Below are 17150 nucleotides of genomic sequence, written 5' to 3' on the forward strand. Positions count from 1 at the left end.
GTCCAAATAATGAGTGTTCTAGCTATGGAAAATAAAGGTTTCTAACTGCATGAAGGAAATTAACCCATTTTCATTCAAACCAGCACAATTTTGTAAGTGTAAACACAATTCATGAATTTGCCCAAGTTTTAGGCATTTGCTTTACAAAGTTTCATTTTTTTTAGTTTGTTAGTTGGATGTTTGCTTTTAACTCTGAGTTTCAACTAAGAGAAAAAGGGTCCAATGACATAAACGGTGTTCAAAAGTTGTGGAATCAGAGAATCATACAATCATTTTGGTTGGAAGAGACTCTTAAGATCAATGAGTACAGCCATAACCTAACTCTGGCACTAAACCATGTCCCTAAGAACCTCGTCTAAACACCTTTTAAACACCTCCAGGGATGGTGACTCAACCACTTCCCTGGGCAGCCTGTTCCAATGCCTGACAACTCTTTCTGATAAGAGATTTTTCCTAATATCCAATCTGAATCTCCCCTGGCACAACTTGAAGCCATTTCCTCTTGTCCTATCCCTTGTTACTTCAGCAACATCCTTGTCATAGTTTAACTCGATCTAGCAATACAACCATGATAGCCACTCACTCACCCCTCCCCCAGGCCCCCTCAACAGGGGGCAGAATCAAAAGTGAAGGGAGAAACTTGGATTGAGATAAACACAGTTTAATAAAATAATAAAATACTAATATACTACTAGTAAATATATATAAAATAGAAATAAACGACACTCAAGGCAATTCCTCACAAACTCTGTTCACACTGAGCAGCCAGTCGCAGCAAAGCAACACCCTAGTCCCAAAATATCTGATCCCAAAGAGAGAAGAAAGAGGAAAAAGGCAGAAAAGCCCCGAGGCCTCTACAAAATGGCAAAAGCTGGACTAACGTCCTGCACCAAAATCTCCCCTGGCTGCACCACAGAGCAAGTGAGAAGAGCGGAAGAGCCAGAGAGATTGGAAGAGCCAAAACAGAAGGTCCCAGCTCTCCTTAAAAGTTAGTACGATGCTAATGGATGGAATACTCTTATTGATCAGTCTGGATGTCAGTCAAGCTTTGTCTCATCTCTGCCCCCCTTCCTCGATGTCTCACACTTGTGGGCAGAGCTCAGAACGTCCTTGGCTCTCAGAACAGAGCAATTAAAAACATTAGCTCTGTTCCAGGGTGTTATCTGCTTGTTCTCAAACTAAGTTCAAATAATGAGTGTGCTAGCTATGAAAAAGAAAGGTTTCTAACTGCATGAAGAAAATTAACCCATTTTTATTCCAACCAGCACAACCCTCTGTGCTACAATCTCCTTTCAGGTAGTTGTAGACAGCAATAAGGTCTCTCCTCAGCTTCCTTTTCTCCAGGCTAAAGAGCCCCAGTTCCCCCAGCCACTCCTCATCAGACTTGTGTTCCAGACCCTTCCCAGCTTCATTGCCCTTCTCTGAACTCTCTCCAGCACCTCAGTGTCTTTCCTGAGGTGAGGGGCCCAAAACTGAACACAGGATTCAAGGTGGGTCCTCACCAGCACTGAGTACAGTGGCACAATCACTCTTCTAGTCCTGCTGGTCACTCTGTTCTTGATATAAGCCAGGATTCTGTTGGCCTTTTTGGCCACCAGGGCACACTGCTGGCTCATATTCACTGGCTATCAATCAACACCTCCAGATCCTTTTCCACCAGGCAGCTTTCCAGACACTCTTTCCCAAGCCTGTAGTGTTGCATGGGGTTGTTATGACCCAAGTTCAGGATTTGGCCTTGTTGAATCTCATACAAGTTGCCTCAGCCCAATGATCCAGCTAGTCCAGATCCCTCTGTATGGCCTTCCTACCCTCCAGCCGATCAGCACTCCCACCCAATTTGGTGTCATCTGCAAACTTATTGAGCATGCAGTCAATTCCCTCATCCAGATCATAGATAAAGGGATTAAACAGAACTGGCCCCAATACAGAGCCCTGGGGAGCACCACTCGTGCCCATATTAGATTATTTCCAGTGATATCCCAAATATCCATCTCCTTGAAAAAAGCAGAATCTCCTGTTACTTTACTGCAGCTCCATCATCTCTATCCTCAAATTGTTCTCCAGACGGGATTCCTTTATTTTATTCTCTGGGAAGGTAGGCATGCCTAAATTTAAGGTTATCCAACATTTCTCATTCTGAGACGAAATTCTTCAATCATCTGTCATCTTCTAAACACTAAATTATTTGAACTGAAATTTCACAAAGATTGTGGCCTCAGCTTGACATTTTTGGCCAAAACTATTGAAGTACTTGAGAAACAAGGTGAAGGAACACAAGCTGTCTTTAAAAAATCTGGCAGGCTTTTCTTTGAAGGAAAGCCTTGAAATTTTGTCAAGGATAGCTCTAACACTATTTTTCTGAAAATGATTTTTTTTCTGAAAAGTGAAACATACAAAACATCACACCTTGCAGTTGTTTAGCAAAGATTCACTAATGCTCCGTAGCTGCTTCAGAAGATGTCATCCTAAGATGGCAATAATGAGTGGAGGGAACAAGGTAAAAAGTAGGATGACAACCCAGACTGGAAAAGAGCAGACTTCGGCTTTTTCAGGTATCTGCCTGGTAGAATTCCGTGGGAGATCATCCTGGAGAGGAGACCATAAGATGTTTTTCAGGGATGACCTTCTTCACACTAAAGACTGGCCCATCCCAATGAGCTAGAAATAAGCAAAGGCAGTAGCAAGATGCTGGCATGGATGAGCAAGTAACTCCTGACAAAACTCACGTGCAAGAAGGAAATATGTAAGAGGTGGATGCAGGGACAAGTGACCTGTCAATAATACGGAGATGCTGTCCAGTCATGCATGGCTGGGGTTAGGAAAGCCAAAGTCCACCTGCAGTTGAATCTTGAGAGGGATGTGAAAGGTAAGAAGAGCGACTTCCCTAAGTACATCAACAGCAAAAGGAAGATGAGGGAAAATGTGGGCCTGCTGCTGAGTGGGGAGAGGTACTTGAAGACAAAGGACATGGGAAAGGCTGAGGTACAGAATGCCTTCCTTGGCTCAGACTTTATGGTAAGATTTACCTTTGGGAATCTCAGGTCCTGAGAGACAGCTTGGAAGGTCTAGAGAAAGGCGGATTTACCCCAGGCAGAGAAGGATCAAGCTGGGGAATATTTAAACAATCTGGACATACACAAGTTCATGGGACCTGACAGGATGTACCCATGAGTGCTGAAGGAGCTGACCAATCTGTGAAAGGTCATAGTGACTGGGAGAAGTTCTTGATGACTAGAAGAAAGCAAATGTCAATCCTGCCTTCAAGAAAGTCAAGAAGGAGGAATGAGGAACTACAGATCTGTCAGACTCACCTCAGTCCCTGAGAAGGTGATGGAACAAATTATCCTGAAACCATTTCCAAGCACATGAAGGACAGGAAAGTGATTGGGAATAGTCATCCTGGATTTTTTAAGACAAAGATAAGCTTGACCAATGTGATAGCCTTCTACAGGGAGACTGACTCGTTCAGCTGATGAGGGGAGAGCAGTGGATGATGTTTATCTTGGCTTCAGTAAGGCTTTTGACAGTGACTTCTGTAATATCCTCACAGACAAATGGATGAAGTGTGGGCTATGTAAGGTGGATAGTGAAGTGGACTGAAAACTGGCTGAACTGTGAGGCCCAAAGGTTTCTCATCAACAGCACAAGGTCCAGCTGTAGGCCAGACGTTAGTGGTGTCTGGTGGGTGTCAACACGGGGGCCCACAGTGTTTGACATCCTCTTTAATGACTTGGATGATGGAATGTCACACTTTCAGTGACAGCAGGAAGCACATATTCCACCACTCTCAGTACTCCCTCCAGCTGCCCATTTACTCTCATGCAAGATGTGTTCCAGATGTGTGATTACAAGTACATCATCCCATCCCTCCCTTCTCCACTCTTTCTTGGATTGTTCTGAAGTCAAGCTCCAAAATCGAAGAAAATGGGTTCTTAAAGGTTAATAATTAGGAAAGTGATTTTTTGTATCATCTTAGTTCTGCCCCTTGGGAAGGACTTACATAGTAAGTAACTGTTCAGTATTTTATTTACCGTCTGTTACTATTAAAAACTTTCTTAGAGACTGTTTGTTTGTTTGTTTGTTTTTTAAAATAAGGAACTTTTTTGCAATCTTCAGTTTTACATTGTCCAGAATCTTCATCACGGGAGAAGTCACAGGAGAATCCAAGTCTCCAGGGCAGCTTTTAACCATTTTAACTTTGAGGCAAAGCTTAAACTCCATTGTTTATTCCACTACCTGCATCAACAGTCAAAATCCCAAAGAAGGCAATCCTCATTACACAGGTCCATCCATTTTCAGGACAAATGCAGCATTTTCCCTAAATTATACTGTGTGGGTAGAATTGCATATCGCCATGTAGATAAAGACCATCCTCAAAAGGACAGTATTATTGTCCCATAGTACCATGCTCACAAGGAAAGGTAAATCAGAGCTGTGCATCAGTCTTAATTATAGTATCTCCTAAGCCTTTGAGTTCTGCAGGGTATTTTCTCTGCAACAAGTACCTGGATGATGACATCCCAGTAGGCAGCAATTTGTTTTTTATAGATCAACAGAGGTTCTTGGGCCTGCAGTTGTCTTCCTTTGTGTAGCTCTCTGTACACTTGTTAGTATGTTTCACTTTCCACTTTCCATTAGCTCTAGGAAGTGAATTACATGTTTAATAGGCCCTGCTGCAAGCCGAACTATCTGGTACAGAATCGTGTTTGAAGAAAATGCACCTGTTCTTCTGTTGGAGAATGGCTAAGAGAAAAAGGGCATGAGACCCTCTCTATGAAGGGGATCTTTTCTAGTTAGCATAAGTAGGCCCCAGTTAGCATGAGCTGAGCAAGGGTAAGTGAGAAGGTATTGCCTGAGAAAGGCCTGGACAAACAAGTCTCAGGAGGCAGCTCCTGAGAAAGGCCTGGATAAACAAGTCTCAGGAGGCAGCTCCGAGATAATGAGGGAATTCACATACCAGGGGGGCCACAGAAGGGGATGGACTCATTATGTATGTTGGGATGGGCTCATTACGTATGCTATCAAATCGGTGTTTGACGAGTAGGCATAATTAGTAGAACCGCTATAAAGGCCTGTGCTCTGTATCAATAAATCGAAGTATGTTTATAATTCAAATTGAATTGGCTACATTTCTTCCTCCGTCGCCGCAGGCCAGAACCCATGCCGGGGTCTCGACCCCCGACATTCTTCCAGTGTTTTCTGCACAGGTGGGCAAAGTTGCTTTTCAGATGAACTCCATGCTTTTCTTTGAAGTTTCTCCAGCAGCCTCATCACAGTCACAGTACAACTCTGCTTCCAGAAGGCAGGGATGTACCACCTTCCCATTCAGACAACAAGGGCTGTGTCTCCCAGCCATCCCATTTGGCTGGTGTGCATTTCTGGGACTAGCTTTTTACATCTGGTTACAGGGAAATGCTCCCTGACAGAGTTTCTTCTTCTGCTGAGGTAAGGATTTATTTTCTCTTATTTTTCTTGGGTAAAAATAGGTGTTGTCTTTCTGGATTTATTATAATGCAGTTAAAGTGTCCTGAGTGTAACAGGGTTTTGTTTGTTTCTTGAAACTTTTAACCTTTCTTATGCATTAAGCCAGACCCTTTTCCATCACAATGAAAAACAACACACAAATAAACAATATAGGATTTAACTGTAAATATTTTATCTTTATTTCAACTGCTTGACCTATGCCCTTTACAGAGTAATGAGCTACTAGAAACTTAGTTAATGAAGGAATCAATATACAAAAGTGAATTCTGAAGCGTACCATGCCTTAGCCTGTGTACTGCCTCTTTTCCTCCCTCTGTTTGCCTGTGTTTTGTTTCTGCTCCTGGGATCCTGGCTGTTTCTACTATATCTACATGGCTCTTTTTATACTTTAGCCTTTCTCTGTTCTTTCTCTTTAAAGGTCTGCTCTAAGGACTCTCTTGCTGTTACTTTGCTGTATTTGTACCTTGTTTCTTTATTGTTTTTCTTTCCCTATGATGTAAAATCATGGCCCATGTCTCTTCTCTTCTCTTCATCTTGCAGGATCTTTGATAATTTCATATTGCCCCCCCCCCTTTTGTTTTAATTCTGTTGTCTCTATCCATGTTGTTTCCCAGATGTCCCTTCCCTTCCCTTCCCTTCCCTTCCCTTCCCTTCCCTTCCCTTCCCTTCCCTTCCCTTCCCTTCCCTTCCCTTCCCTTCCCTTCCCTTCCCTTCCCTTCCCTTCCCTTCCCTTCCCTTCCCTTCCCTTCCCTTCCCTTCCCTTCCCTTCCCTTCCCTTCCCTTCCCTTCCCTTTTCTCATCCCCTCTCCTCTCCTTTTTCCTTAAGAGTTGCCGTTACTCCTTTCACAGCTGCCCATGGTTACCATTCTTTCCTGTCATTTCCAGTCCCTTTCCTCTAAGATAGGCAAAAGCAATGTAGTGTTACCATTTCCATACATGGGGAAAAAAAAAAAAATCTTTATTTTGAATTATAAGGAAGCTTACTGCCCATCTGCCCACACATTTCTCTGTATCTGGACCTTTCCCTCCCCCTTCAGCTGCTGTCCTCACTCCTCAGTTTCTGCCCTGCTTTGGCCCTTGGATGTGCCCCAGTAACCTCCTCTCGCTATGAGGCAGTGAGTCCTGGAATGGGGTGCCCTTGCATGATGGGTAGTTAGCTCATAAAGGCAGATAAAACCATAAAAGACATGCCAGAAGAAAACTGAAGAGTAACTCTGTGATGGTGAGAGATCTGTGTTTCTCCTCACTTCTGCTAAGGATACACTTGACCTGGGCAGCGAGGTGCTGCTATACCTGCCGTGGCCAAGACATGGGAAGCACAGGTCTCAGCAGCTTCACGCTGTGCATGACCACAAGGTTGGACATTGCTAACTGACTCCTGATGAGTGGTCCACTGTAGCAGAACTGCAGATTTAGATAAAATTTTAGACAATGCTAAGGTTCTGCAGAAGAACATGAAATCTTTCAGCCCAGCCCTGATCCTGCCTGGTCTGGAAGGACCATGATGAAGATTTGGAAAGGCTTTTAGACTTCGGAAGGTTCTGGGTGCCCAGCACAAACTTGCATCACCCTAAAAGAAGTCTTCCTCATCTACTAAAAACCCTCTGGTATCCCTGGGTAGGCTGCTGCAGGTTTTTCTCACTCTAACATCTATTGATCCCCAATTATCTAGATTAAATCTAATGTTGCTTAAAAGTCCATTATCCTTCCTATGGAGGAGGAGCAATCTCTTTGTGACTTTGTGTCAGATCACCACTGCCATGTCCTCTTCCCCTGCTTTTCACCCTGTAAAAAAAAAAAAAAAAAAAAGCCAACCTTTGTAGCAGGAAACATTCTTCTGACCATGTTTTTTTATTCTGTTTTCCTGTGGATTCTCTCCAGGCTGTGTCTTCCTTAATGTACAGTGCCCAGAATTCCATGCAGTAGCTTAATCAAGGCCTCTCCAATGACAAATGAAGCAGAATTTCCTGATGTAAGCCATGCCCAGAAAGGAAGATGCCCTTGTTTTATGTGCAACAACATCACGCCGTGGGCATCTGCTCTGTTTGAGCTGGGGTCAGGCCAGGGGTTTGAGCAGGGTCACAGGCTGGATGGAGCAACTTGTTTGTATACCTGCTGGAGCTGGAAATGGGGAATATTACCAAGGGAAAGGGTCTCCATCTGCCCAAGTCAGCAGTGTCAGCCTGGACGTGCAGCCTGTCTGTCCAGAGCTCTGGTGGCATGGGCAGGGAAACAAACCATGGGAAAATTTGACATGACTAGTGAGTGCTGGGTAGGGTGGGGTGGAAGGATTTAAGAAGTTGATGGGGTACTTCAGTTTAGGTGGCATTTAATATGTGAAGATGCTGCCCAGAAAGTGGAAACAGCTGGTGGACATAGTCACAGTGGTTTACTTTTTGGAAGTAATACAGAGCGTAAGGGAAGGGAAAGGAATAATTTGATGGGTGGTCTCTTTTCGTGGGGAAAAAAAAAAAGTAAAAAAGGAAAAGTTTCAAACAGGCTGGTTTGATGATTTGTGGGTGCAGAAGTATGAAGACAACGGAAAGTGCTTCTTTGACTGCTGGAGCGTGGAATCCCGCGTCGGGACGCCTTTAAACGCCTCTCCTGAAAGCTTCACCCGCACAGGCGGGTCGAGCAAACCAGGGCGAGAACTCAGGTGACCCCTGAGGCGCCGGGCAGAGGGGCGCCAGTCCCGCGCCCCACGCACCCCCCAGCCGCTCCGGAGCGGCAGGGGTTCCGCACGCCGGCCGGGCCAGCGCCTTCCCGGGGCTGCAAACCGGCGTCCCCCGCCTCCGGCCCGGGGGGAGCCCGGTGGGCCCGGTCCGGCCGCGCCGAGGGGCGGAGCGGCGCCGCGGGGCGTGTCCCGGGCGCGCTCCCTCCCGCCCGTCCCCCGTCGGGGTGGCCCCTCCGGCGGGCACGTTGCGGCAGGCGCCGCCGCAGCTGTCACTGTCAGCGAGCGGGCGAACCGGGATCCCGGCTCCTCGCAGGGGGAATCCCCCAGCCTCGCCCCCGCAGCCAATCGGCGGGCGATATGCAAATCACGGCCTCACCGGGAGGCGGTGGGCCAGTGGAAAGGGAGAGGGGCGGGGAGGCGGCGCCCCGTTGGATGGCGAGGAGGACGGCGGGGGCCAATGAGGCGGCGAGGCGGGAGGGGCGCACCTCGGGGGCGGGGCCATGCAAATTTGGTTTGAAAAGAGGGCGGGAAATCCGAGTTTCGCGGGAGGCCCTTGGCGCGTAACCCGTCTCCTTTCCCTTCATTCATTGTCAGCAGCCGCCGCTTCCTGGAGCCATTTTCCAGCCGGCCCCACACAGCGGGAGCGGCCCCGCTCCATCCGCCGCATCTGCCCGCTCTGCCGCCTCCGTCCCCCCCCGGCACCCCGCATCCTGCAGCCGGGGCCCCCCCAGCACCCGCAGCCCCCAGTATTTTACGCGGGGCCTCGGCATCGAGGAGGAAAGGAGCTGGGAAGGCCGGGGGGGGAGGGACGGGGGGAGGAGGAGACGCGGCTGCGGGGACAGACCCGGAGGGAAGGATGAGAAGGGGACTCCAGCCGCCGGCCCCGGCAGCACCGTCGCCCGCACCGTCCACGGACTTCAGAGCAGCCCCCGCCGGCTTCCCGGCCCGCTTTGCCGCCGGCACCTTCATCCAGATTCGCAGCACCGGCGCGGCGGCGGGGGCGCCCTGTGTTGTCTCCTCCTCCGCTGCTGCTTCCCAGGCTCCCGGTGCCTTTGCCCCGGCGGCGGATGGGGGCCAGCCCGCTGGCAGCTCGCTGTACTGCACCCCCCACGGACCCGCCGGCAGGACGGCGCTGCTGCAGCCCGCTCTCGGCGGAGGCGGAGGCCGCCCCCCGGTAATTTTTTTTTTCCCCGTCCCCGCGGGAGGGTGAAGGGGACGGTGGGGGATCAGCGCCAGGCAGGCCCTCTCCCCCACGCCGTCCGGGCCCGGGGGCGGGCGGGTGAGGGGGGGAGGGCAGGAAAGGCGGAGGCAGCGCTTTGTTGCAATAAACTTTCCTGCCTTCTTCCCACCCCCAGCTGCCGGGTCTTATTTAAAAGGAAGAAAAAAAAAAGGAGAAAAAAAAAAAATCCCCCGCCACGTCCCGTTGTACGGGTGCAAAAGAGCGAGAAGCCGGCGGCGGGGAAGGGCCCCGCTTCCCCCGGGGCGGGGGGCCGGGCCGGGCCGTGCCCCGCCGGTGTCTCCGCTTCACCCCCGGAGCCGCCGGTGACGTCTGGCACACGTGCGCGGAGGCCGCGGCTGTGACTGGGAGCCGGGGCGGGCGGGGAGGGGGACGCCGCTTCCTCCTCCTCCTCCTCCTCCTCCGTCTGGCCTGGGACAGCCCGACCGCCGGCTGGCCGCCCCCGGCCCCCGCCGCTCTCGGAAATGCCCCTGCAGCAGGTCAGTGACTCGTGGGGCGGCGGCGCGCCCGACCCCTTCCCCCCGCCCCCCTTATTCTGTCCCCCCTAATTCTGCGCCCCCCCAAATATCTGCTCCTCCCTCCCCCCCAAAAAAAATCCGCCCCCTCACTCATGGGATTTTCTTTGTCCTCTCTGTTTTCGGGTGCGCGCTCGGCCCTCGTGGGCTCCGCCGGGTTGGAGAGTGGGGGAGGACGCAGGGCATCCCCACCGGGCGAAGGTCGTGGGAGCCGCCCGCCCCCCTCCCCGTGCCCACGACCCCCGCCCCGTGGCGTGGAATCGCTGAACTACCTCTCACCCCTTCCCCTCCTGTTCCGGTGCGCCCCTGCCAGGGCAAAAGGGGTTTTAACACCCCCTCCCGCCCCTTCCCCCCACATGCAGTCGATGATGGTCCAGGTATTGGATGCTGCTGTAATTCTGAAATACTTTTGCAAGAGCAGCGTTTGTGTCTTCGTGCAGCTGAGAGACTGTGAGGATGGCAGGAGCTGCTTTTTGCAGGGGTTTCTGCAGGTGTTGGTTGCTGAGATAGTTATGGAAGTTTCAAATCCCATCCAAACCTTTTTTTTTTTTTTTCTTTAAGTAAGTGTCTTTGCTGTAGAAGATACTTGATTTCTCAGGGCCCCTGGTCTTCAGCATACCCTAACAGCGATGGGTGTCAAACAGGCTGTTTCAGGATGCTTTGTAAATATTTGTCTTACGCAAAGGTTTGATTCCTAGAAGGTGCTGTTAAGTGAATACAAAAATACAAAGAAGAGTATATGTTACGGGATGATTCTGGGAGAATAATTGTATTGGATATTTTGGCTCTGTGGGAGGGATGCTGTTGTCAAAGGGAACTCCTAAAATTTCTCCTTAATGGGTGCTACAAGCCTTTTAAATATGAATTTAGTGCTTTTTTTTTTTTTTTGGGATAGCATTCACCTCTCTAATTTCACCTCTCTAATGGGAGGAACTCCTGTCCATAAAACTCTAGGAAGGCTTCTTCCCCCCTTAAAGGCTTGGAAGCAGGAAGGCAATTTTGGGCTCTGCCTGCAAACAAGTCCCAACGCAAGTTGTAGGTGAGTTTGTTGTATGCTCTCAGCTCCCATGTTTACTTTTGGGAGAGATGTGGGATGGGGGAGGAAGAGAGCAGTCAGGCCGGTGGTATCTATGGGCTCTGGCTGGCACCCTCCTAGGGCGATAAGCCATCCGTGACATGTGCCAGGAAAGAGGCTGCACATCCCGCTCTACCCTGACAGCTTGTGCCCACGTGGAGCCGTGCTGGTTTGCTGCAGACCATCTTTTGGGAAGTAATGCTGAAGTGCCTCAGTGCTCTGCCTTTTTTCTGCTCCTTGAGCAGCTTGGTGAGGAGATGACCCAGCCCTTCTGTAGTTCTCCAGCTCCCACCTAGTTTTCTCCAAAACTTGAAGAGGATTTTCTGGGATGGGAAGGCAAGAGTATTTTCCCAGTTGGCTCCTAGATGAGCATTTTTGAGAAACTGATGTCAAAGCCCAGTAAGATGAGCAAGAAAATTCTGGGTAGTTGAGGCAGCAAGCACAGGCGAGCAGCACCGATATAAATTTAGTGCTTCGTTACTTGAGTTGCAGGTAGCACATGGAGACTGAGACCCCCCCATCTGAAAACAAGGCCCTACTATGCAAAAGACTGTAGGGAAAAGTGTAAAATTTGGCCTGCACACCTGCTTTGGTTATGGTTATGAAAATACTCTATCTTTGCAGGTGTAACTGCACTGGCAACCCACTCATCACTTCCAAATATGAACTACGGTGTAAATGGAAGAGTCAGTGTAGCAGTACAGTTTAGGCTCTTCAGGGAGGTGCTTGGCTGTACCAGCAAAATAAAAAGTTACTTTTTTTTCCAAACTACACTTTTTCCCAACCCCCCTGGGAATTCATTAGCTACTTTATCTATGGTTGTCTAAGTGTAACTGTGCTGGAAAAAGCCTTGAAAGGTAGCCTAGTCCATAACAACAGGTGGCTCTAGTCCTGGAGAGATGAGAGTTTGCACACTCCTCCATCTCTCAAGCAGGTTTCTTGATACTGCTGAAAGCCTGTTCCTTGCTCTGTCACAGAGGCTCCTGTGAGGGTTGCTAACCAGGCTTTTGGACCTTGCTGAGCCCAGGCTCTGGGAGGCTTTGGCCCAGTCTGCCTGCTCTTTCAACTTGAGGAGCTTTTTCACAATTCCTGTGGAGTTAATAGAAAGTGTTACCGGGCAGATCTCAACCCCTGCCATGGCTTAAACACAAACGGTAATGAAGAATTAACCCTTGCAAAGCAACTGTTGGCTTGAGCTCCTGTGGAAAGCCTGAGCATTTGGAGATGGGGTCAAGTGCTGTTGCAAGGGGCAGGTGATCCTGTGTCCTCTCCTGTGCCCTGCCAGGGACTGGTGCCACTTCTTCCCTTCTGGAAGCTCAGGCTTCCCAGGATGGAAAATTAATCCCAACCAAAATAAATAAATAAAGGGTTTCGGCTGGGCTGGCAGGTGGAACCAGCTAATGGAAGGTCTGATAAGTGCCAGGGACCATCAAGAGAAGGCGGTGGCCAGGGAGAGGGCACAGGACTAGTGACACCATGCCATTTTGGTGGCAGTGAGATTCCAAATCAGCTTGGCTCCTTATGAAAATGTGGGAGAAATTAATGTTTGATGTACCCCAAATGCTTTCTCACTAGTGTTGGCTTCTCACTTGGTGTGAGAAAGTCACTACCATTTGCAAATCCCAGTACTTAAAAATGGGGCTGCTATAAAAGCAAGCTGCTCAAAATGTTTCTAATTCAAATAGTGGAGAATTTCTTACTGTCTTTGGGTTATGAAGATAAGCCTTTAAGAAGAGGGCCATTTTCTTAGCCATGAGAAAATGCTTAAATGGAGACACCACCCACATGTTAAGTCCTTTTTAAAAGGGGCTAAATCCTCTTAACAAGAATATCTTTAGAGAACTCCTGTGGCCTTTAGATGACATGAGCTCTGGAGAGCCTGGTTCGGCATACTTCAGAAGGGGGTGGGAGGATTTACATTTCCAAACCGAATACTTAGCACCTCTCTCATTTTTCTGGTGTTTTAGAAAGCACCTCTTCCTCCTCAGCAAGTCACAGCTGGAAGGGGAAAAAATGGGGTAATGCAAAATACTTCTCCTAGGTTTTAGGTAAAGGAGCAGGCCAAATATGATGTAAATATTGAACAAGGATTTAAAGTACAGGAGAAAACTACACACTTCCTTTTTACAACTTGTGGGTTTAAGTAGGAACTTTATTTTGCAGGAATAGCAAGTTTTATGTGTCTAGAAGAGATAGGTGTTTTCATATTCAGAGCTGTTTTCATATTTCTTTGCCTGATAGCTTGTGTTACTAGGAGTGAATGCTAGCATGAGTCTGGAGCCTTCAGTTTTTAAATATCACTTAAGGGAGTTTCTTTGGTTTAAATCCATCTCCTCGAGTGACAGGCTGCTGCCGAGCCCAAGGAGGTACCACATGGTCCTTTGGTACAGCTGCCTGAGGAGAGTTCGAAGAGGTATAAATCCTGACTGCCCAACCGTGCCAACAAGCACCTAGTGGAAACCGGGCATCCTAATAAAACTGTACAGGAGTAACCGGTAGCTTGCTGTGCTTGCTGGTGGTGGCTTTGCTGTCCTCACGCAGAGCCCAGCTATGCTGGTGTGGTACCAGAACTACTGAAGCACAGTAGGTTTGTTTCTCCATGATGATAAGAACGTCTGGCAGGTTTCCATGAGCAGCTGAGCCACTCAAAGGCTTTGCTGTTGCTGGAAGGAGTAGTCTTGCTTCTCCCTTACCATCTCCTCTGTAGCACCTCTTTCACCCTACCCCTGGTGTTGCAGTACTCTTCTCTCCCCTCTGCTCCTCTGCGCTTGAGGAGCATCCACTTGTGCTGGTGGTTCTGTTTTCCACTGCTTCAACAAGGTAAAATAGCTGGGTCTGATAAGCATTAAGTCTGGCATGTGGTAGGAATTGGGCATATGTGGCCCAAGGTGGGATGAGTGAGATGAAGGAAGGAGACAGGAGCGTTCCCATGCAGTGGTGTTGAGGTGTTAAATCAGCTCACCAAGCTTCAGTTGTCAGTAGTTGGTCTTGCCTGTTCTCACCACGAAGATATTTTCCTTGTGCCACCAGCCTGTCAAAGGCTTCATGGGGCCTATATTACAGCTATTTTATTCTTCTGTAGAGGCTGCTTCCACTGATTGAGCAATTCAAGGCGTTTTCTTTCCCCTTGTTTTGTCCCAGGTACGTTGGTGCTGCTCTGTTAATTTTTACAGCGTGCTCGTTTGTGAGTGTGTGTAAGTATTTAAAAAAAAAAAATATTGAAATTTAGGAATAGCTGTACCTGTACCTTGCAAGGTGAGGGGTTCTCCCACTACTGCTCTGACTATGGCTGTGGAAAATGTTTGAGGAAGGACCACAAGAAGAGTGCTTCCACAGGACAGCCTTTCTCTTACTTGCTTTGAGAGAGCACTTCCTTATTTTGGAGTTCCAATGAGTTTTATAGCTACCAAAGGCCTGTGATTTTTGCCTAATCCCTGTTAGAATTTGTTGCTACATAAGGTCAGAATTACAACTAGATTCAATCTATGATTTGGTTATCTTATATGGAAGAAAAAAAAATTTCCTTGGTTTCGCCTTTTCCTTTTTTTCTTCATTTTCAACTTGCAGTCTATAGTGTTATTGAGTTTTCCTAGATATTGTGGTAGGTGAAAGTGGTTTTCTCATATATGTTTCTCTACAGAGTTTATGATACTTTATCTGCTGTCTTCAGTTGTCTTCTCCATGTTGAAGAGTGCTAGACCATCTAATTTCTCCTGAAATGAAAGCCATTAATGTTAAAATAATAGTGTCCATTTATAAAAGGCCGTGAGAACAAACACATCTGTTAGTTGTTTTTACTTGTGAAACTTTTGGGGATTGGCAGCTTTGAAAGATACTTTGAAGACATGGTAAACCCACTTTGCTGGCCTAGCAGGAACCAGAGACCCTTTCAGAGACAGCTTGTTTCACGAGGTCTTAACTTGGCCTTGGGGTTGAAACAGGAGATACGGACCAGAGGGTCTGAGTGTGCCCAACTGCTGTGTGAAAGGCTTATTGCAAAGCGTAGGTTGCAAAAAGGAAAATGAAGCAGCACCATTCCTCTTTGGACCCCCTGTCCTGTGCAGGCCAGTAGGTCTGATGTGCCTGTGGGAGAAGAGTCCAGACCACTCCGCCCATCCAGAGCACTGAGAGGAGGACTGGATGAGAAATGAAGCTACTAAGAAAAGCTTACATCTTCAAGTATGTGACCTTTTAAACCTTCAGGCTTTGCTTCTGAAGGTGTGTACTGGGCCAATGGTCATGGCTCTGGTGGCAGGGCTCATTGTGGAGGGGTGGGAAGGTGGCTTAGGCTTTAATCCTGGCTGCTGGAGGAGCTGCTGGCTAAGGATGGGTTGGAGACCATGGCTTCAGTTCAGATAGGCTTCTTGCACCCATGCTGGTAATGTAGATTTAGCCCTGCCCAGAGTGAGACTTCAGCAAATGAAAAGCTCTTAGTAGTATAACTGAATCTCCAGGTTTTAACAGTTTCTGCAAATAATCTCATTTACAGCTGGCAGCACTGAGTGTGTGTATATATGGTGGCAACTCTCATCCTTACAAATGACTAAGTTGGACTTCGGGCTTTTGTTTTGGCTGGCAGAGTTAATAATTTCCTGCATTGTTTTCCAAGAGCAGAGTTGTGTTTGCTGCTACTGGGACAAGAAACCCCCTGAAGGGGGGTGCCTAGGGGCAGGGGGCGTGGTGGGAGAGAGGCTGCTGGTGGCTCCAGGATGGGGCTGCTTCCATGCTTTGAGGTGCTGCTGATGAAGTATTTGGACTCAGTTTCAATTTCAGTTCTTTTTGAAGACAGACTTGGCAAAATTGCCCAATTTATCACATCTTTAAAAGGGAACTGTTTCACTTCTGTTTTCCTCAAGTAAGTTGGTCCAAAACCACACTTGGAAGTGCTATGCCTGGCAGGGGTGTCTCCAGTGCTGTCTGCTTGGATGGTGCTGCTGTTTGCTGGTTCTTATGGCATTTGTGGAGTTCTTAATGCCTTGTGGGCTCAAGGTGAGCTGTGGTAAATATTTCTGTCTGCAAGCCCTGTAAAGAGAAGAGTTTGATTAGATGTTGATGTAGCTGGAGCATACTGAAAATGGCCTATGCTATGTGGTAGAAGCATTCTACTTCATGCATTTTAGCCTGCCTTTTTATACATATCTGAATATTTCACAAATGCATTGGTAGTTGCTTGCAAACTGAACTTGCCTAAGGTTAATGGCATGTGTTGCGTCTCTCCTGTCCTACTTAAGAGTGTGAACAGTTGTTGACCTGACCCATTACAGTGTGAAGACCAACAGGCTCACTCTGCCACCACGGTACGTTTGTGCCCTCCAGCTTTCAGGCTTTTGTGCCAGTGGTCTTTTGCCTGGGACTAAGCTAGGGAGGAAGGGTGGGGCATTGAAGATCGCCTTTTCAGAATCAGTTGGCATCTTTTCTGTGACTGCACTGACTTAAGTGGGCAAGTATGGCTTTTGTTTATTCCTACCTCTAGAAGTAAAACCAGTACCCCATTTCATCACTTTAAGTAAGAGACTTAATTTGATCACCTGCATCTACTTTCAGAATTTCATCCAACTTGTATGTGGCTGCATCTAGGCCTAGAAGTGTCCACTACCTATGGCTGATGACACTTTCAGGTGCCCTACTTCATGGGTCTAGAAACTGATTTTTGGGAGGATACTGGGTGCTTCCTGTGATGTTCAGTTGCAGTACTGCAGATGTTGGGTCCTTGGTATTTCAAGCTTTATATGAACAAGCCACTGTTAGAAGAGGCAGCTGCTATTATTTTGGCTTTCATTTCTATACTTTCACAACAGGATTTTAGAGTCTCATCACATAGACATTGCAAGCCACTAGTTGTTTCACAAGATCTGTGAAAACTCATAGAAAACATGTAAACAATTATTTTCAGTAAAAATAAATTGTATTGGGAAACTGAGTAACTAGAGGTGTCTGCTTGTCCTGGCTGCTTCAGCAGTCCTGGGCCATGTTGTGGTATGTGTGTGTTGGTATATGTATGTATATTCTAGAAGTAATTTTCATTAATGAACTTCTTGAAAGACTTTCTTCTCTTTACAGTGGTATTCTGGTTTTGTGTTTTTTGGTTGTTGTATAGTTGTTGGTTCAAAGGTTGTTGCATATTGCATAATTTACTGCTAGAAAGTGGGGCGGGGGAAGAAACTC

The 17150-nt window shown here is 47.7% G+C and overlaps 1 protein-coding gene and 1 long non-coding RNA gene across 4 annotated transcripts in view; one reads left to right on the forward strand and one right to left on the reverse strand.

Moving 5' to 3' along the window:
- The first annotated feature begins 8690 nt into the window (after positions 1 to 8690).
- Positions 8691 to 17150, forward strand: part of E2F3 (E2F transcription factor 3) — a 43199-nt gene continuing 34739 nt past the window's right edge. The window contains exons 1-2 of one of the 3 annotated variants that reach the window (XM_082046913.1): positions 9191 to 9332; positions 9514 to 9874. In XM_082046913.1, coding sequence (XP_081903039.1) covers positions 9860 to 9874 — 15 coding nt within the window. In that variant the 5' untranslated portion in view covers positions 9191 to 9332; positions 9514 to 9859. Of the gene's footprint in view, positions 9333 to 9513; positions 9875 to 17150 lie in introns of all 3 variants that reach the window. The other 2 variants (XM_082046912.1, XM_082046911.1) reach the window with 2 other exon arrangements.
- The window catches only part of LOC309437044, a 41083-nt gene continuing 39582 nt past the window's right edge, over positions 15650 to 17150 (reverse strand). The window contains exon 3 of the long non-coding RNA XR_014183477.1: positions 15650 to 16007. This is a non-coding gene — a long non-coding RNA (uncharacterized lncRNA). The remainder of the gene's footprint in view (positions 16008 to 17150) is intronic.

Source organism: Streptopelia decaocto (assembly GCF_964273445.1).
Source record: "Streptopelia decaocto genome assembly, chromosome: 2".
Lineage (NCBI taxonomy): Eukaryota > Metazoa > Chordata > Aves > Columbiformes > Columbidae > Streptopelia > Streptopelia decaocto.